We start from the raw sequence: 20,537 nt of genomic DNA on the forward strand, positions 1-20,537 counted from the left end.
GACAGGAAGGACAGAGAATCAACAAGCGGCTGGGGCACGGGGACTTCGCCTCGCCGTGCTCCATTGGGCCTGTGGGAAGGGGTAGCCTGGAGGACCATTGCTCTTCCTGCAGTGGAACTGGTGTGCCTAACAAGAGTTGTGATTCAGAAACAAGGAGGAGGGGCTGAGGCTTTTGCTCTTACTGAGGCCTCAAGGTCGGTTCCCAGCATCCACATGGCCTGGCCTCCCCTCCACATATCACAACTGCCTATAACTCTAGTTCCAGGGCCTCCAGCTGACCTCTGAGGCTCACGCATGCATGTGGTTCACACACATGCACTTCGGTACACATACTGAAAGAAGGGATGGGGGACAAGGGAAGTCAAGAGACAGTGAGTGACATTGAGAGCTGGGGCCAATAGGAGACATCAGGACACTCCAGGGCGCATGAACTGTGCTGACAGTTGCGAAGTCCTCCTCAGACACTATGTCTTGTCCTGCTAACCAGCCCATTCCCCTCAGCCTGGGCATATCAGCGGTCCAGTGCGTGGCCCCAAACAAAGATGTTGCCCAGGAAGGGGTAACTGAGCATACAGAGGAGAGTGATGCTTTTTGTGAAACTTTCTTTCTTTCTTTTTTTTTTTTTTTTTGGTTTTTCGAGACAGGGTTTCTCTGTGTAGCTTTGCGCCTTTCCTGGATCTCGCTCTGTAGCCCAGGCTGGCCTCGAACTCACAAAGATCCGCCTGGCTCTGCCTCCCGAGTGCTGGGATTAAAGGCGTGCGCCACCACCGCCCGGCGTGAAACTTTCTTGAACTCAGAGAGATGCATGGACAGAAGATCAGTTAAAGGTGACATATTCTCTTGGGACCACATGCCTTGATCCTGGCTAGATGACAAGACCAGGGCGGGACAGAGAAGTTTCCTGTTAGGTGGAATTTTCTGGCACTGAGCTGAGTGGGGTGGGAGGGAGCCATTGAACTACCGAGCAGGCACAGCAGCTGTGAGGGGCAGTCTTATGAAGGGTCTGCAGCTCTCTAAGCACTAGGGCTCACAGGGTCTGAAGGGGTGAGGTGCCATCATCTGAGCAAGAAGGGGGCTCCAGGAAGGGAGGCAGCAGGGTCACACCAGAAGGCTCTGACTGTAATTGGATGTCACTGTTCCTGGGCAGACTTCCCACCCTCAAGCCTGGCCCTCTGACAGAACCCTGCCCCCACTCTCTGAAGGAGAGTGTGGAACTTGTGCAGCTGAATCCTGAAAACGAACCATTTCCAGGAACAGAAACTGAAAGCTAGTCTGGCTGCAGGCCCCTCCCTCGGGGGAGGCAGGCAGGGCTCCTGCCTACAAGTGAGGAGTGGAGCAGGGTCCAGAGTGGAGCAGAGTCTGAGAAGAGCTATGTCCGGAGCGGAGCAGGGTCCAGAGTGGAGCAGAGTACAGCGTGGAGCAGAGTACAGCGTGGAGCAGAGTACAGCGTGGAGCAGAGTCTGAGAGGAGCCCTGTCCACAGTGGAGCAGGGTCTGAGAGGAGCAGGGTCCAGAGTGGAGCAGGGTCTGAGAGGAAGCCCAGGAGCTCAGGCTTCCCTTCAGCTGCTCTCCCCCTCTATCGTTCCTCCCAGGAGGACCCCAGCCCTCCACTGCTCCACTGTCTCCTCCTGAACATCCTGGGCCTGGATTCCAGTTTTACAAGGCTTCTGAGCAGGTAGGTGAGAGGCTCCTAAGTGCAGCTTGGCCTATCAACTGCTCAGGGCAGGAGAGTCTGGAGTCTGGTGTTCCTCTCAGGGATTGTGTGCAGCAGGCACCTGCCCTGATCTTCTTCAGGACCACACAGTCCCTTGTGTTTGGGCTGAAAAGAGTCTTTCCAACCCACCAGTAGAGAGGCAATGTGCCCCTTTCTTACCTCATATCCTGGATTGTGGGTCTTCTGAGGAGGCCTAGTTCAGAAAAAGCAGATGGGGTTTCACTCATATTACCTTAACCACTCTATTGATGTTCCCTTTGGGACCAGAGTCCAGCATCAGAACTTCCCACTGGCAATACTGGGATGTCCCAGGATTATGTAAAGTGCATGTGTACTGCATGTGGAACACCCAGGGACTAGGGCTCCTGGCTTGGAGGCTAGCTTCTTAAGTGAACTTTTTGTCTAAGTCAGTTGAGTGTTTTTATCTGCATTGGAGAAGCTGGCTCTTCACCGGGGTGCTAGCGTTCATCTTTAATCTTTGAGAGAACACAACGAAACCCAGCTTGACAGAACGCAGTGATGTAGAGCAGACCAAAGTGCAGCCACATAAACTGTGTATATGACCTTCTCCTGAGGTGTGAGAGTGTGAGGCTTGTGTGTGTGCACACATGTGAGTGTGCACACACATGAGTGTGAGTGTGCACACATGTGAGTGTGCTTGCTAGTGTCTTTTTCTTTTTTTTCTTTCTTCCCTCCCTCTCTCCTTCCCTCCCTCACTTTCTTCCTTCTTTAGAACAGTTCACAGAGGCTTTTTATTTATGTATTTTACACTTCTAGAAAAAGAATCCCAGTATTTTCCCTCCTGTGTGTTTTTGTCTTGCTTCTTTGTGGTCTGTGAAGGCTGAGGTTGTCAGCACAAGGAAGCCAAGCTGACTGATGAGAGCAGACAGTTCTGCCATTTTTTTCTAAGCCTTTGAGTTGTACATCAAATCTAGGGTTGATCACCCCACACTTGGTCAACCTGCCTGTAAGGTTCACAATTTTCCCAGCTCTGTGATTATCAGTGATTTAAAATTTACCAGTGTGTCCACGCTTCATCCTCACAGTAGGAACCGAATGATGACTTGTAGCATGGCCTGATGAGGTCCTGGCATTTGCCTCTTCCCTCAGCACTATTGATGCTCTTGAGAATCTCTGCCGGGACATCCATGAGCATGATGTTGTCGGCATGGAAACATGGCACAAAGACCTCTGTACTTATTTCTAACAATATATCTCTCCATCTGTACTCAGGTGTTGTAATATCATTTTTCTAATAGGTTCTGAAGAAGATTAATGATCATAAGGCTTGTGAGAGCCCCGTGAAGTTCAGGCCCACGGACGTAGACCTTCCTACTGCATAAAGTTGAAGGGAGAAGGAAGAACCAGAGGAACACCAGCCCAGAGAGCTGAGTTGAGACTAAGGAGCCTTCACCCAGACAGCAGAGAGCTGTGTAGAGAGCATCCCATGCATTCAGTCATCATGTGTGTACACAAGGTCTGGAAGGTGGGTAGCATGGCTTTCCCAGACAGCAGAGAGCTGTGTAGAAAGCATCCCATGCATTCAGTCATCACATGTGTACACAAGGTCTGGAAGGTGGGTAGCATGGCTTTCCCAGACAGCAGAGAGCTGTGTAGAGAGCATCCCATGCATTCAGTCATCATGTGTGTACACAAGGTCTGGAAGGTGGGTAGCATCGCTTACCCAGTGTTGGGTCAGAAAACGGAGACTTTAGAAACTTGTCTGCATTTCAAGGAGCAGAGTGAGTCTTCAAACACTGGTGTGGACTCTTGGCTTATTCCTTCCATGTAGAGGTCATGCCCAGGCCCAAGGACTGTGTAAGGAGCAGCAGGAAGTGTTTGGGGAGCAGAAGTGGACCCACCCCAGGAGGGGAACAAGGGGAGGAAGCATCCCAGGAAAGGACTGAGAGGACATTCCAGGAGAGGACTTAGGGGAGAGGCCACCCCAGTGGAGAAAGAGGAAAAGCCACCCCTGGGGTTGGGGAAGGCCACCCCAGGAGAGATCTGGATGGGGCCATCACAGGAAACTACCACCTCTCAGAAGTTGAACCCTGGAAGTGGTCCCACAGATGGAATAGTAGGCCTTATGGGGCAGACACCCGACACTTCAGTGTGAGGACAGGACAAGAGTTCAGTTGCTTCATGGGATCCAGAGGTGGGATCCAGGGGTGGGTCTGGCTGGGAGCTCTTCATGGAACTGATATACACTGTGTGGATTAAAGAGATGGTCTTGAGTTTTGAGTTTTTGTTTGTTTGTTTGCTTGCTTGCTTGCTTGTTTAATTTTGAGACAGAGTTTCTCTGTGCAGCCCTGGCTGTCCAGGAACTCACTCTGTAGACCAGGCTGGCCTGGAACTCAAGATATCTGCCTGCCTCTGCTGGGATGAAGGGCATTTACCACTACATCTTACTGAGATTTGGAGTTGTTGTTTTCCTTGTGTTTTTTTTTTTTTTTTTTTTTTTTTTTGAAACAGGGTTTCTCTTTGTAGCTTTGGCAACTTTTCCTAGAACTCACATTGTAGCCCAGGCTTGCATCGGATCCGCCTGTCTCTGCCTCCAGAGTGCTGGGATTAAAGGCAGGTGCCACCACTGCCCAGGGGGATTTGAAAATTTTTAAAGAGGTTGATGGTGATACACACAGAAAGTGTTAGATTTTCTTTCTTTTCTTTCTTTCTTTTTTTTTCTTTGAGTCAGGGTCTCATGTAGTCCAGACTAGCTTCAAACTTACTGTGTAGTTGAGGATACCCTTAATTTTCTTATCCTCCTGCCTCCAACTCCCAAATGCTGGGAATCTGAGTATATGGCATCATGCCCAGTTTACTGTGGCCTTAGGGATTGACCCCAGGGCTGCATGAGTGCTAGGCAAGCACTCTATCAATTGAGTTCCAGACCCCAGCCTCTTGGGTTTAATTTTTTTAAACATTGGTAGTGATGTACAAATAAGAACTTTGATTTCCAAGCAATCTCTCTCTCTCTCTTCTTTTTTCTTTTTTTAAAAAGGAAATAAGAGGTAGTTTATTCTGGAGCCATTTTGAGTTACCATGGTGCAGGAATAGAGATGTAGGTTACCCCACATTCATGTTCTAACATGGAAGCTTCATGAAGTTTTTATAGTTTTACAGAATAAAAAAAAGCCATAAATCAAGATAAATTTAAAACACATTGGTGGGTCCGTCAGAGAGGCAGTCATAGCAAGATGGGTAAGTTTTCTACTGGCCCAACTGCCATCTGATCATCTTAATAGATAGAGGTTTTCTTCTGTTAAGGACATCAGAGATAGTTTGTTCTGGAGCCATTTTGGTCCTGACCCTGGAACACAGATTTATGTTTCCCCCAAATCCATGTTCCAACAATCCCTGTTGATAGTGTCATTGTGAAGAAGGCCCATCACCTAGGAACAATGTGGGGAGTTGAGATCTTGAATACAACCCACTAGGTCACCAAAAGCAATTCTCATTACAACCTTGGCTCACAAATGTTTCAATCTTACTGTAAGGATTTGGCCAAGCCCTGTTTGCAGAATAGTCTGAATCCTTGTATTAGTTCCAATGCCAACACACAGGGACACACAAATCTTACTGCTTATTAATAATTAGTAGGTTAGGAGAGGTGGTTCAGCAGTTAAGCACACTGGCTGTTCTTGTAGAAGACTTGAGTTCTGATCCCAGCACCCACATTGTGGCTCACAACTGTAACTCCCCTCTTAGGGGATCTGACACTCTCTTCCACTTTCTGAGGAGAGGAGGAACACACATGGTATACAGACATACATCCAGGCAAAACATGCATACCTACAAATAAATCTAAAAATCAAATGAGCAAAAAACCTCAGGCTCATTAGACTATTTGGGAAGTTGGTTTGAGCTGTCTGCTGAAGTTGATGGGTTAGAGGTGCTTCTGTGCAGGTAGTTACTGGTGAATAGTATCCCAGTTTTCATAGTGCAGACACATAGAAACGGAAATTTAATCTTTTCTTCTGGAGACAGGGTCTCTCTACGTAGTCCTGGTTGACCTGGAACTGGCTGTGTAGACCAGACTTTCCTGGAACTCACAGAGATCCACCTGCCTCTGCCTCCTGAGAGCTGGGCTCAAAGGCATGGGCCACCACACCTGGCTGATTATTTGACTCTTAAGGAGAAGCACAGTGAAAGTCTGGGTGTGGAGAGCTGGCTTTTGCAGTGGTCAGACCTGCCCACCCTTTTTCCCGCTGAAGGACCCAGCTGACGTTCTGCAGCTCGGGTTCAAACCTCACCAGTGCGGCTGTGAAGTGTGCACTGTGAAGGGCCGTGTATCTGCAGAGCAGCCCCATCGCAGAAGAGGTGGCACACTGTTCAAGTGAGGTGCCCTGGCTGTCCCTGGTGGCAGATCTGAACCCATGGCTGGGGTATGTGACTTCTGTGGATTCCTGTGTCATCCTGTGTCTGACTCTCTGTCTCGTCTCTTCTGCAGGCTTTTATACATTTAGTAAACATGGCAAAATCTCTCATCAGTGGATGGTTTATTCTCAAGAGTGATAGTGAGCCGTCCTATTCCAGCCAGATCATTTTCTCTCAAGAAGTCAGTGAGAAAATTGATAAAGCTGTGAAAGAGGGGAACCTGTTGAATGTGATCCATGTGGTCAGTGATATAATGCAGAGAATGTGTGGATACCAAGTAAGGATTGCTGTGACTGGGGACTCTGGCAATGGCATGTCATCCTTCATCAATGCCCTTAGGCTCATTGGACATGAGGAGGAGGATTCAGCTCCCACTGGGGTGGTGAGGACCACCCAGAAACCAGCCTGTTACTCCTCCTCCAGCTTATCCAATGTGGACCTGTGGGACCTGCCTGGCACAGGGGTCACAGCCCAGAGCATGGAGAACTACCTGGAGGAGATGGAGTTTGACAAATATGACCTTATCATCATCATCGCTTCTGAGCAGTTCAGTTCAAACCATGTGAAGCTGGCCAAAGCCATGCAGAGGATGAGAAAGAGGTTCTATGTCGTCTGGACAAAGCTGGACAGGGACCTCGGTACAAGTGCCCACTCAGAACCCCAGCTTATGCAGAGTATCCAAGAGAGTATCAGGGAGAACCTCCAGAAGGAGGGGATGAAGGTGCCCCCCATATTCCTGGTATCCAGCTTTGAGCCTTCATCACACGACTTCCCGAAGCTTAGAGACACACTGAAAAAAGACCTCTCCAGCATCAGGTACGCAGATTCCTTAGAGATCCTCTCTGAAATCTGCGACAAGAGCATCGACAGGAAGGCGTTCTCTCTGAAAGAAGGTGTGCCCACAAATCACCTGGAGACACCCGTGAGCCGCATGTGTGACGCTGCTGACCTTGAGGAGAGTCTGGCGACCTACCAGAAGTCCTTTGGTGTGGATGATTGGTCACTTCAGCAGGTGGCTCAGAGGACAGGGACACTGGAGATGGGCTACAGGGCCATGCAGTTCCAGGACTTGCACAAGATGGACTGGAGACTGAGACTCATGATGTGTTTTCCTGTTATCATGTTCCTCAAGGGTCTAGCATTCCCATTGTGGTATGGCTTGTGGAACTCTGTCGTCCGTGGCTTCAGACACCGGAGACTTCGGATTGTCATTGAACTAGTTGCTCGGGACACCAAGATCTTCTTGAGGAGAGTCCTGAAGGACAGGACCCTCTCTCCTTAAGTCCACTGGGGAGGGTCTGGCTTACCATCAAGTCAAATTCAGGCTGCCTCAGGGTCTTCTTTTGGCTTAAGAACCTAGCTATCTACTAGAAATCAAAAACTACAGCCACACATTGTCATAAGGCTTAATATTGCTAGAGGAGTTAAGAAAATCTGCACACCTTCCCACACTCAACTCTATTATCACCTTCCTTCAAAGAACAAGTATCCACCAAGATAATCAGCCTCGCTTTCCTGGTTCAGCACATAGCTTTTATGCATTCAGTTTTCATTGTCATGCACGTTTAAATCAAACAGTCTCCCTCCTAAGCCATTAAAGTTGCCTTCATTACTAGTTTTCTTCTTATTTTCTCTTTCCCTAGATACCCCTGGTGGTGACTTAGCTGGCTAAGAATGGCACTTACAGATCTGGAGGGTGCAGAGGGAGGTGGAAACTTTCCCTTAGAATCTGGGTGTTGGGGCTGTGTGTGTACCCGTGTGACCACATGTGTGTGTTTGAACGCTTACAGCAGCACGTGGAGTCCATTTTCTCCTTCTCCCTTGTAGGTTCTAGGGACTGAAGTCAGGTCATCAGGTTGGTGGCAAGCACCTTTTCCTGCTGAGCCATATCGATGGCCTGCTGAAGATGTCTTTGTGTCTAGTTAAACATGTGACCAGTTTTCAAGACCACCAAGGGTGTTGAGCCCTGTGCCAGCACAGGGAAGAGTGGTTTCCTCAAGCCCAGACATCAAAGTCTTCGTATATTTTCTGGAGCTACAACAAAGTACCTGAGTTTAAGCAATATAAAAGGAAATAAGGTTTATTAACTCATAGTCCTGAAGTCTGGGAGTTCCCAGTGGGTGACCCATCAAGTTGGCCTCTGGTGAGGTCATCACAATGGCAGGAGCTCCTGTGGGAGAGGCCAGAGCACAAGAGATCTAGGGTCCGGGCTCCTTTTTTTCTGTCAAAGGCCCATTCTTAAGGGAAACAGCTGAATCCAGAACATGATTTATGTCTTCCTAGAGCAATGACACTATTACCTATGACCTGATTATCTCCCACTAGGCCACACCTCTGTGTGTGTGTGTGTGTGTGTGTGTGTGTGTGTGTGTGTGTGTGTGAGAGAGAGAGAGAGAGAGAGAGAGAGAGAGAGAGAGAGAGAGAGAGAGAAACAGAAAGAGAGAGAGAGAGTTGTATGTGGGGTGAAGGCTGTAATAGGCCCCCAGGCCTTAGCAGAACTGATTCCATGATGGAAGTAAAAACTTAGCACACAGCACCATCTCATCTGCCAAAACAAACAGAGACCTCATCCATCAAAGTCCTAATTCTGGGAAAGTCTCTAAATTACTTCTCCTCTATGTTTGGCTTCCATAGTTCCACTTCTGGCTATTTTTTATTTTTTATTTTTTTTCCCCAGAGACAGGATTTCTCTGTGTAACAGCCCTGGCTGTCCTGAAGCTTGCTTTGTAGACCAGGCTAGCCTCGAACTCAGAGATCTGCCTGCCTCTGCCTCCCGAGTATTGGTATTAAAGGCATATGCCACCATGCCCTGCCTGGCTTTCTATTCTTATTACCCTAAGTATGTCAACCAAGTATTTTGTGCTTAAAAATTTACCTTGAGAAGGGTTCCTGGCTACTCTGGAATGGATCCCAGCACTCAGTATACTCAGCATCTGGCTATTTGAGTATGGAAGACACAGAGGAAGAGGATGGATCTAGGTTTCAGCTCTGCTTCCATGTGTCCTCAGATAGGCCATGCTAGATAGGTTCTTCAGTAAGAAGAATTCAGAAGTTACTCTGCTTCTTGCTGCTGCTGTTGCTGTTTTGAGGCAGGGTCTTATGTATCCTAGGATATATCAGAGGATGACCTTGAATCTCCGATCCTCCTGCCTCCACTTCTCAAATGTAGGATTATAAGTCTGTGCCATCATGGTCAGTTTTTTGCAGTACCAAGAATGGAATCCTGGGCTTTGTGCGTGCCAGGGAGAGCACATTGCCAATTGGACCAGACCCTCATCTTCCCAAGGCTCTTTACAGGACACATTGTTTATCTGCAAAGTAGATGTCTTGGGTAATTACATTCTTTTTTGTTTGTTTGTCATTTGAGACAGGGTCTTACTCTGTAGCCCTAGCTGTCCTGGAAGTCACTCTGTAGACCAGGTGGGTCTTGAACTAAACAAGAGCTACCTGCTTCTGCCTTCCAAGTGCTGAGATTAAAGGTGTGTACTACCACATCCAGCCAGTAATTACATTCTTAACACCCCTACTTGAGAACAAGTGCGGTGCTCTTGGAGGAGGTTCCAGTCTGTCCAGGTTGATAGGAGACACCTCTGCCCCTCAGCCCATGTCCATACCTGCATCCTGTCAACCAGACACTCTTCTCCTGTTGCTGATGGGTGCCTGGAGCTGACTCTGATGAAAGGAAACTCACTCAGAGAGCATGCGCATTCCCCTGTCACCAAGGTCCTGAGAGTCTCTGCTAGTGTTTAATTCTGGTACTGGTGCTTGGTATGGGTTAGATCTGCTCTTTTAGACAGTAACTTAAAAACTCCCTCTCTTGCCAGGTGGTGGTGGTGCACGCCTGTAATCCCAGCACTTGAGAGGCAGAGGCAGGTGGATCTCTGTGAGTTTGAGGCCAGCCTGGTCTACAGAGATAGTCTAGGAAAGGCTCCAAAGATACAGAGAAACTCTGTCTCAAAAAACCAAAAAAAAAAAAAAAAAAAAAAGAAAAGAAAAAAGCCCCAAAGAAAACAAAATCTCTCCCTCTCTCCCTCTCTCTCTCTCTCTCTCTCTCTCTCTCTCTCTCTCTCTCTCTCTCTTCTGTGTGTGTGTGTGTGTGTGTGTGTGTGTGTGTGTGTGTGTGTGTGCAGGTACCCACAGAGGCCAGAAGAAGGTGCTGAACCCCCTAGAGCTGGAGATCAGACAGTTGTGAGCGGCCGCTGTGGGTGCTGGGAACTGAACACTAGTCTTCTGGAAGAGCAGCAAACGACATTAACCCTGCGCCATCCCTCCAGTTCTGTGGACATCGTTTTCTGATTTTCTCAATTTTTCCTGAAGAGAGTGCCATTGAGTCACAGACTATTGTGGCTTGAGTCAGTGAGAGTACTGGGAAATCTGAGTCCAGTGTGTCCCAGGACAAGGCAGGGGACCCTTAACCCACCCTGTGATCCCAGCCCTCACTGCATGTCCATGCTCACACAGAGGAGCAAGGATGGGTCCTCCAGATGTACCCTGAGGTTCAGGGACAGGCACAGCCCTACTTGCAGGTCTAGGCTGCCTGGCTGCCTGGCAAGAGAGCTGCAGCACTCCCTGGACTGAGGTGACTTCCCTGGGAGGATCTCTGGCCATCCCGCACTGTTGCCCAATATCAACACACAAAGCACACTTTGTCCCTTTCTACCTCTGTCCCTCTGGTCACACAGGGTTTCCTAACTCCATATTGGCATCTGCAGCGTCTCTGCGAAGCAGCAGAAAATAAACGGCTGCGTCACTCTGTGTCCTTCTGTTTGCTTTCTGTGTGTCACCCTCCTGTCACTACTGTCCTGCCCCTTTTCCGGGCTGCAAATGCCCTACATAGATTTTTAAAAGGAGATGTATTTTATTTATGCGCATATGTCTGTGGAAGCCACGTGTGTATGGGTGACTTCAGAGGCCATCTGGAGTTACAGGCAGTTGTCAGCTGCCTGACGTGGTTGCTGAGAACTGAACTCATGTTCTCTGGAAGAGCAAATAAGTGTCCTCACTGCTGAGCCATTTCTCCAGGTACCTCAACCCCCAAGCAGAGAAGTGTGTGTGTGTGTGTGTGTGTGTGTGTGTGTGTGTGTGTGTGTACACTAGGGTCTCTTGTATCCCAAGCTGGCTTCCAACTATGTAGTCATAGATGGCCTTGAACTTCTGATCCTTTTACCTCTACCTCCTTCTGTGTGCTGAGATGAGAGACATGCAGCCCCCTCTCCAGTGGATTTTATTGTTGTTGTTGTTGTTTTGAGATAAGGCCTTCTATGTAGCCCTGTCTATGTAGACCAGGCTGTCCTGGAACTCACAGAGACTTGCCTGCCTCAGCCTCCAGAGTGCTAGGACTAAAGGCATACACTACCATGGCCGGTTCATACCCAGTTTTATGTGGTGCTGGGGATGGAACCTGTGACCTGTGCATGCTAGCTAAGTTCATTGCCACCTAAGGCAAATCGCTGCCCTATTTATTGACACATATTAGTTGTATAAATTAATGAGACTTCTATGAAGTATCCCCAGGGGTATGGTCATGCCCCTCTCTGCTCTCAGATTAGAATGAAGACATGAGATCTGTGGAGAGGATAAAGGGCTCTTCAGGACCTCACAGGCAGTAGTAATCATGGCAGAGCCTGGAGCCTCTGCTTTTAATATTTCCTGGAGACTCAGTTGACCTCCTCTGGGTCCAAGACACGTACACAAGGTGAACTATTCATGTTGGTGTGAAGTAGGAGTTGCTGACCTGCAGTAGCATGAGATCACAGGCTCTAAAATTCTGGGCTGGGTGCTCCAGGGGCTGTGCTATTCTGGGAAGGAGAATCAGACATCTGGGGAGTTGCTAACAGGGTCCTGGACAGCCAGGCTGTCTCGTGGAGGCCATCCCAGGCTGAGGCCTGGAGGGGAGGATGAGGTTGGGTGACTGTGGGAAGCACTTCTCCATCTGTTGGAACAGCAAGACAGGGGCTTGGAAGAGCTCAGAACAGCCCAGAGACTGAGAGGGAACTAGAAGCCAGGGACTGTGAGAAGGTAGCCACACGACCCATGGTCCACAGGATAACCTCTGGATCTGGCATTTATCTGTTCACACTGCCTTGCCCTGAAATCTCCAAACTTGTTCTGGCCATGGTGTAAAATACGGACGGAGGCTCAAGAGTTCCATTCCTCTACTCCCAGGGTCATCAAGAACCCAGGGTATAGTTTCTGAAGAAAGACATTGCCCATTATCATGTGATCAGAGCAAGTGTGAACCAGGTTCTGTGTCTCCTGAACTCTGGTACAGCAATGGAGGCACGAGATTCTGGTTTAGGGTAGACTGACTTAGGGTGGGTTAGAGGGGCCTCCCTGGTGGAGGAAGTCCTGTATCTGAGCTGAGTGGGGTGGGAGGGAGCCATTGAACTACCGAGCAGGCACAGCAGCTGTGAGGGGCAGTCTTATGAAGGGTCTGCAGCTCTCTAAGCACTAGGGCTCACAGGGTCTGAAGGGGTGAGGTGCCATCATCTGAGCAAGAAGGGGGCTCCAGGAAGGGAGGCAGCAGGGTCACACCAGAAGGCTCTGACTGCAATTGGATGTCACTGTTCCTGGGCAGACTTCCCACCCTCAAGCCTGGCCCTCTGACAGAACCCTGCCCCCACTCTCTGAAGGAGAGTGTGGAACTTGTGCAGCTGAATCCTGAAAACGAACCATTTCCAGGAACAGAAACTGAAAGCTAGTCTGGCTGCAGGCCCCTCCCTCGGGGGAGGCAGGCAGGGCTCCTGCCTACAAGTGAGGAGTGGAGCAGGGTCCAGAGTGGAGCAGAGTCTGAGAAGAGCTATGTCCGGAGCGGAGCAGGGTCCAGAGTGGAGCAGAGTACAGCGTGGAGCAGAGTACAGCGTGGAGCAGAGTACAGCGTGGAGCAGAGTCTGAGAGGAGCCCTGTCCACAGTGGAGCAGGGTCTGAGAGGAGCAGGGTCCAGAGTGGAGCAGGGTCTGAGAGGAAGCCCAGGAGCTCAGGCTTCCCTTCAGCTGCTCTCCCCCTCTATCGTTCATCCCAGGAGGACCCCAGCCCTCCACTGCTCCACTGTCTCCTCCTGAACATCCTGGGCCTGGATTCCAGTTTTACAAGGCTTCTGAGCAGGTAGGTGAGAGGCTCCTAAGTGCAGCTTGGCCTATCAACTGCTCAGGGCAGGAGAGTCTGGAGTCTGGTGTTCCTCTCAGGGATTGTGTGCAGCAGGCACCTGCCCTGATCTTCTTCAGGACCACACAGTCCCTTGTGTTTGGGCTGAAAAGAGTCTTTCCAACCCACCAGTAGAGAGGCAATGTGCCCCTTTCTTACCTCATATCCCTGGATTGGGTGTCTTCTTAGGAGGCCTAGTTCAGAAAAAGCAGATGGGGTTTCACTCATATTACCTTAACCACTCTATTGATGTTCCCTTTGGGACCAGAGTCCAGCATCAGAACTTCCCACTGACAATATTGGGATGTCCCAGGATTATGTAAACACATTGGTTCTTTTTCCAGAGCTCACAGAGACTGGAACTTGAAAGACTGAGGTCCTAAGCAAATCTTCTATTCATATTATAATATATACATCTATATATTTAATAATTCCGTTCAGTTATTTTAAAAATTATTTATTCAGTGTGTGTCTTTGTGTGTCTGTGTCTGTGTGCATGTGGATGTCAGGGGATAACCTGTGGGGCTGATTCTTTCTGCAACTGAACTCATGTTGTCAGACTTGCTGGCAAGTACGTTTACTTGCTAAGCCATCTCACTGGCCCCTTTAAAACAAACAGCCGAAAAATCGAAACAAGGCAAAAACCAGTTCAAGTATTTCATCTGCATTAGAGAAACTGGCGCACCACAGGCACTAGCTCAGTCCTTCATGGAGCATGAGAGTGTGTATTCGTGTTGCACACTTTAAATACATCCCAGAGCATGCTCGCAGGGTCCAAGGCTGTTCCCAAGGACCCTGGGGTGGATCCCATGGGGTGGGCCTAATGGTGAAGAGAGTAGGAACAAAGGAGAGGTTGAGGGGGGGCGATAGGATCTATGTTCACAAAAGCCCCTGACAGCTCAGAACTGTGACTAGTCTAGGCTGGTTCCCCCGTCTCTGCAGCACCTTTGATGGAGGCTCAGCTGGGTGAGGTGGCTCACATTTGTCAGCATAGCACTGGGGAAGTGTGGCAGAAGATTCAGGTCAAGGTTACACAGGGAGTTCTAGACTAGCACAGCGGATGTGAGACTGTGTTTTGCATTTTAAAATGTACACTCTTTATTAGTCTATAATAATTGCATAAAATAATGGGTTGTGGGCCAGTGAGCTGGCTTAGTGGGTAGAAGTGATTGCTCCCAAGCCTGATGACCTGAGATTGATCCCAAGGACCCACATGGGAGAAGGAGAGAACTGACTCCCACAGGTTGTCCTGACTTCTACGTGTGCATTTGCCATGCTCAACACACCTTCCACACATATAAATAAATAAATGCAAAAACGGAAACATTTTTTAAAGTATCAGGTTTCATGATGGCATTTTCACATATGGATAAGGTCAGTCTTCATTAGGATTCTCGGCTCTGACAACACAGCTGACAGGAAGCATCTTAAGGGAGGAAGGCTTATGTGGCTCCTGTTAGAGAGGATGCAGCCCAGCAGGGTGGGAAAGGTGTGGCCACAGGGGCTCGAGTCAGCTGATCTCAGGTATCCACAGTCTGGACATACAGAGAGGTGCATGCTGGGGCTCAGCTTCATTTCATTCCTTTGTTTTTTTTTTCCAGTTCCGGACCCCAATCCGTGATGGCAATGTCTACATCCAAGGTGAGTCTTGCTCCCTCAGGTAACCCTTTCTGGAAACTGTCTCAGGGATATACATAAAGGTGGGCCTCACTAATGCCTCAGGTGTTTTCAATCCAATCAAGCAGGCAACTGAAATTGACCCTCACAGGGGCTTTGAGCATCTTGCACCCCCTATTACCCATAGTTTTTGTTTTACTTAAGTCATGACATATTGGTGGGTCATCAGGAACTTTTTAGTAAAGTTGTGCAGTTGGAATAAGTATAATAAAACACAAGTCTCTGGATATTATTGCACATGTCTTTAGTTCCAGTCTCAGGAGGCAGAGGTAGATGGATCCCTGTGAGTTCGAGCCCCGCCTGGTCTACATAATGTGTTCGGGAAAGCCAGGGCTCTGTAGAGAGACTCTATCTAATAAATAAATAAATAAAATAAAATACAAATCAACTGATTCCAGTAGAATCACATGTAGCCTATGTGAACCACACGGCACAACCCCTCATTCAGTTGTGTGTGTGTGTGTGTGTGTGTGTGCGCGCGTGTGTGTGCGTGTGTGTGTGTGTGTGTGTGTGTGTACCTGTGCATTCATGCATGCATGCATGTGTGTGAGAGCATGCTCTGGCTTCTATGAAGTGCACCTCTTCCTGTGAGTATGTTAGGAGATCCCTGAGTCATGTCTCACAGGTCTCCTCCCAGGCCTGGCTGTCTCTCTCTAGTGAATTTGCTTGTCGGGCTCCCTTCAGAGGCCAGGAGGGCCTGTTCCTCATCCTCCACATGGATCTCTGACCCATGTGCCCAGGGGTGAATCAGAGACACCAGAGGTATAAATTGAACAGGGCCCTCAGATAGGGAAGTGTGGGCCCCTTGAACTCCAGACTGACCTCTTGAGGGTTCGCTCTTGGCCAAGCCTGGTCAGTGGCTGAGCCGTGGTTCCTGTAGCTGTCCACATGAGCAGCTCTACAGGACTCCTCCTGGTGTTTTGTCACAGGAGTGAAAAAGGCAGCTACTCCAGTAATCTGCAGACAACTAGGAATTTAGGAATTTGCCCACAATTCACCAAACCAGCAGCTTTGGGGACTCAGGATGGGGTATCAGCCTACTCTTTCCATGTGGAGACTAAAGCCAGCCCCTCAGGCTGATGAACAGAAGTTTGTGGGGAGCAGTGGTGTGCTGCAGGCAGGAGAGCCCATCCCAGAAGATGAGCAAGAGAGACAGAGGATGCTCCCACTGGGAGTATGGAGAACAAACCAGTACCAAAAACTTAAGGGTGCCTGAGAAGCACCTTCCACAGACAAGAGCCCTGGATTTTGAGGGAAAACACCTGCGCACATTCTGGTTATTTCATGGGACTCAGGAGTAATTCTGGCAGAGAGATTTTTTCTTTCTTTTCTTTTCTCTTCTCTTCTCTCCTTCCTTTCTTTCTCCCTTCCTTCCTTCCTTCCTTCCTTCCTTCCTTCCTTCCTTCCTTCCTCCCATCCTTCCTTCCTTCCTTTCTTTCTTTCAACAGGGTTTCTCTGTGTAGTCCTGGCTATACTGGAACTCACTCTGTAGCCCACGCTGGCTTAGAACTCACAGAGATTTGCCTGCCTCTGCCTCCCTTGCTCAGTGCTGGCATTAAAGGCATGCTCTGCCACCACCTAGCTGGCAGGGAGCTTCTTAAAGGACAGAAAAGCTATGTGGGACTCACAGGAAATTTCCCAAATATATGGTGCTGAGTTTCAAATGCTTTTAGTCTTTTATACACACAAAACAGGAAAACAAAATTTCAAGAGGAAGAGTCCCATCAATCACTCCTAATTGTGGAACAGCACATGCCTGCCCCATGTAGGGCCTTTATCTAAGAACAGTGGTTAAGGTATATGCTGCTGTCTTGCATCTCAAGATTTGGTGTGATCCTGTGAAATGGTTGGAGTCCTGTCCTCACACTAATATGTCTCAGTGTCCACTCCAGAAGGCCAACACTCTAGTGCTTACCTGTGCTGGGTATGGGTTTATGCATCCCACATCTTCCATCTTTTAAAAATTAATTTCCTTTTTTTTTGGGGGGGGGGAGTGTCTCACTATGTAGCCCTCACTGTTTGGCCTAGAACTCACAGACACTCTCCTGCCTCTGCCTCCCAGTGCTGGGATTAAAGACATGCACCACCATGCCCAGCTTGGTATCATTTTTAATCATGTGCATATGTGTGTCTGTGTGGAGCATAGGCACATTTGTACAGTGCCTCAGGAACCCAGAAGAGGGCGTCAGATCCTCTGGAATTGGAGTTACAGGAGGATGTGGATCACCTGATATAGATGCTGGGAATGGAGCCTACATCCTATGGAAAGGCAATAAGTGCTCTTAACCCCTGAGCCATCTCTCCAACCCCCACACCTCCATCCTTGATGTTGGAAAATTATGTTTCCCAATCCTGCCCCACAAAATACTTCAGTGCCCTGGCAAGGATTTAGTCAAGAACAGAAACATGATTGAATGGCCCACCCTAAGGTCGTCTGTATCTCTGTATCAGTGTCCCCATGGCTCAAAGAATAGCTTAGAAGAGGACATGGGAAGTATGTAAAAACTGTAGAGAGCATGCTTGTGTGTGTGTGTGTGTGTGTGTGTGTGTGTGTGTGTGTGTGTAAAATGTTGACTTCTGGACTAGCTTAGCAGTGCCACTTTTGAACCCACTGCAGCTGTGGTTACTTGTACAAGATCACCACAGGACGGGGCCTGTTGACATCCTGTTATGGAAAGGGGAGGGTATGGTGAGTCCCCACCCCTCCCTGAGGATTTATACACAGTAAATAGATGATGAAGGAAGGAGGGACATTTTCTTCAGTCCCTAGCCACTGAGAAAATGCACATGCTGCTGTAAGCCAATTCTCACTCCTGCTTTTGTAAACACTCAAATGAGACTCACTGGGCCACAAAGAAGAAAAAAACCCCCATAAAACCGAAAAACAACCATGAACGTAGAAGGGGGACAGGCTGGGAAGAGGACAGACATCACTGGGAACAGGGGGAGGACTAGAAAAATGAACAGGTGGGTGTGAATACAATAAAAAACACATGATGTTCATGTGTGCAAATGTCATAATGAAACTCAGTATTATATCATTAATGTATACGAAAAATGCTGAGTGTGGTGGTGCATGCTTTAATCACAGCATTGAGGAGTTAGAGGCAGGCAGATCTGAGTGCAAGGCCAGCCTGGTCTACAGAGCAAGTTCCAGATCAGCCAGGGCTACACTGTCTCAAAACAAAAACAACCAAAAATTATATGTGCTAATCAAAACATTAAAAAGAAACCTGTTCACAGAACAATTTCAGTCTGTATGTTAATAAGAATAGCTGCAGTGATAATAGACAACTCACATGCTGTCTTAAAATTGATGGAATTTTTATTCTTTTTTAAAGATTTAGTTTTATGTGTATGTGTGCCTGAGTGTCTGTATATGCACATGTGCAGGCAGGTATTCTTGGAGTCCAGAAGAGGGTTTTGGAAACTCTGGAACTGTAGTCACAGGTGGTTATGAGCCACCCGGTGGGGTGGGAACCAAGCCCAGGTCCTCTGCAAGAGCAGCCAGTGCGCTTAACCACTGAGCGGTCTCTCCAGACCCAGATGAGATTATTTGGAAACCGGGAGGCTTTGCTGTTGAACCTGACATATAGCAGTGTGTTCATTCCGCCTCTACTACTGAAGCCATGGGGGAGAGGAAAGCACGAATTTTCAGAGTGCAACAGAGATGACCAGCCTCTGATGCACAAGGCTGAGTGAAGTGAAGACTTGTGGGTCCTCCAGACAGGGAGCTGGCACAGGCTGTTCCCTGCTCTGCATGCTCTTCCTCGGTGGTCCTGGCAACCAGGAAGGGGTGAGTATGGACATTTGTACCCAGTAAGAGAACTGCCTGACATTGCAGTGCTTAGCTTTGGGGTTCAGTGTTGCAGTAACAGCTACAGAACTATCCTTGCACTCCAAGAATGTGCTCATGCACAGGAGGGCTCAGCTAGTTCTGTCTGTAATCAGCAGGTCTTGATGTCGATTGGCTGTGGATCTGAAAGCCTGGACAAGGAACAGTGTTTTCCTGTGGGTGCCTGTGTTCACAGCCCTCCTAACTCCCTTCCTAATGTATCTACAGGTTGCTCCATTGCTCACCAACATGGAAGAGACAGTTGGGTCTGTCGGAGATAAACAATTTACACACTTCTCCAAATCTATACTCATTCACAAACACAGCAGTATTTTATCTGTGGAAGTTGTCAAGAATATTGAGACTGCTGTGAAAGATGGAAAGTTGGGAGAAGTGGTCTCCATAGTCAAAGATATCATTCAGGAAGTATCAAGGAGCACAGTGAAAATTGCCGTGACTGGGGACTCTGGCAATGGCATGTCATCCTTCATCAATGCCCTTAGGCTCATTGGACATGAGGAAGAGGATTCAGCTCCCACTGGGGTGCTGAGAGCCACCCAGAAACCAGCCTGTTACTTCTCCTCCATTTTTCCCAATGTGGACCTGTGGGACCTGCCTGGCACAAGGGTCACAGCTCAGAGCATGGAGAACTACCTGGAGGAGATGGAGTTTGACAAATATGACCTTATCATTATCATCGCTTCTGAGCAGTTCAGTTCAAACCATGTGAAGCTGGCTAAAGCCATGCAGAGGATGAGAAAGAGTTTCTATGTTGTCTGGACAAAGCTGGACAGGGACCTCAGTACAAGTGCCCACTCAGAACCCCAGCTACTGCGGAGTATCCAGGAGAGTATTCAGGAGAACCTCCAGAAGGAGGGGGTGAAGGTGCCCCCCATATTCCTGGTATCTAACGTTAAGCCTTCATCACATGACTTCCCGAAACTTAGAGACACACTGAAAAAAGACATCCCCAGCATCAAATTCGAGGGTCTCTTAGGAACCCTTTTCCAAATCTGTGAGAACACTATTAATGAGAAAGTAGAATCCTTTAATCAGAACATAGATAAGGATAATCTAAAAGGTTTTGGAATTAATAATCCAGGTAATCAGGGAGAGTGTCAGAAAGTCTTCCAAGAAATCTTTGGTGTGGATGAGAGATCTCTCCACCAGATGTCTCTGATTATGAACCAGCCTGATGCTTATTCCAGGGATGCCAAGCCATCCCAGAATACAAAGAGAGACCAACAAGATGGCTGGACTGTGTCTCAGCTGTGTCGTTCCAGAACCCAATATTTCTCTACAGGAGTTATCTTCATCCGTTACTGTTTTGACTCTCGCCATCGTAGATGCATTCAACTGAAACATGTGCTTAATGAAGTTGCAAAGAAAACCAAGAATATTCTGTGGGAAATCCTGAAAGAGTCCATTATCCCTCCTCAGAAGGGCTAGACAACTGAGGTCCTCTCCCCAGCTCTGTACCCTACATCTAACCCGAAGTTGAGCTTACTTGAGCTTTGGATTCCAAGTTCCTTGAGGTTAATGGTCCACCTTTCTTGATGGGTGTCCCCATCAGGAAACACCATAATGGATTTTGCTTTGTACCTTTTGTTTATTTATTAGCTGAACTATCTGGGATCCCAATATAGGAGAAATTTCCTTATTTTGACTGTACAGAATCTCACGTTTGACACACAGTTATCTTTGCACCTATGATAGATATTGTTTCTGTTAGTGGCCTCTTGGTTTTCCCATCTCTCTTTCCCCTCTCTTCTTCTTCCCTGTCTTGGGAAGCAGT

General features: G+C 48.3%; 2 protein-coding genes and 1 pseudogene across 2 annotated transcripts; 2 read left to right on the forward strand and 1 right to left on the reverse strand.

Moving 5' to 3' along the window:
- Positions 1-2,486: 2,486 nt before the first annotated feature.
- On the reverse strand, positions 2,487-2,866 carry LOC131916044 (small ribosomal subunit protein uS8-like; annotated as a pseudogene).
- Positions 2,867-3,287: 421 nt separating this feature from the next.
- On the forward strand, positions 3,288-7,595 carry LOC131916043 (immunity-related GTPase family M protein 3-like). Its single transcript, XM_059269346.1, has 2 exons — positions 3,288-3,379; positions 6,161-7,595. Exons 1-2 carry the CDS (start codon positions 3,299-3,301, stop codon positions 7,367-7,369), a joined length of 1,290 nt encoding a protein of 429 aa, XP_059125329.1. The 5' UTR covers positions 3,288-3,298; the 3' UTR covers positions 7,370-7,595.
- Positions 7,596-13,018: 5,423 nt separating this feature from the next.
- Positions 13,019-20,537, forward strand: LOC131916045 (immunity-related GTPase family M protein 2-like). Its single transcript, XM_059269348.1, has 3 exons — positions 13,019-13,191; positions 14,832-14,871; positions 18,971-20,537. The coding sequence occupies exons 2-3, from the start codon at positions 14,851-14,853 to the stop codon at positions 20,189-20,191; spliced, it is 1,242 nt and encodes a 413-aa protein (XP_059125331.1). The 5' UTR covers positions 13,019-13,191; positions 14,832-14,850; the 3' UTR covers positions 20,192-20,537.

This window comes from Peromyscus eremicus, chromosome 8a (genome assembly GCF_949786415.1).
Source record: "Peromyscus eremicus chromosome 8a, PerEre_H2_v1, whole genome shotgun sequence".
Classification (NCBI taxonomy): domain Eukaryota; kingdom Metazoa; phylum Chordata; class Mammalia; order Rodentia; family Cricetidae; genus Peromyscus; species Peromyscus eremicus.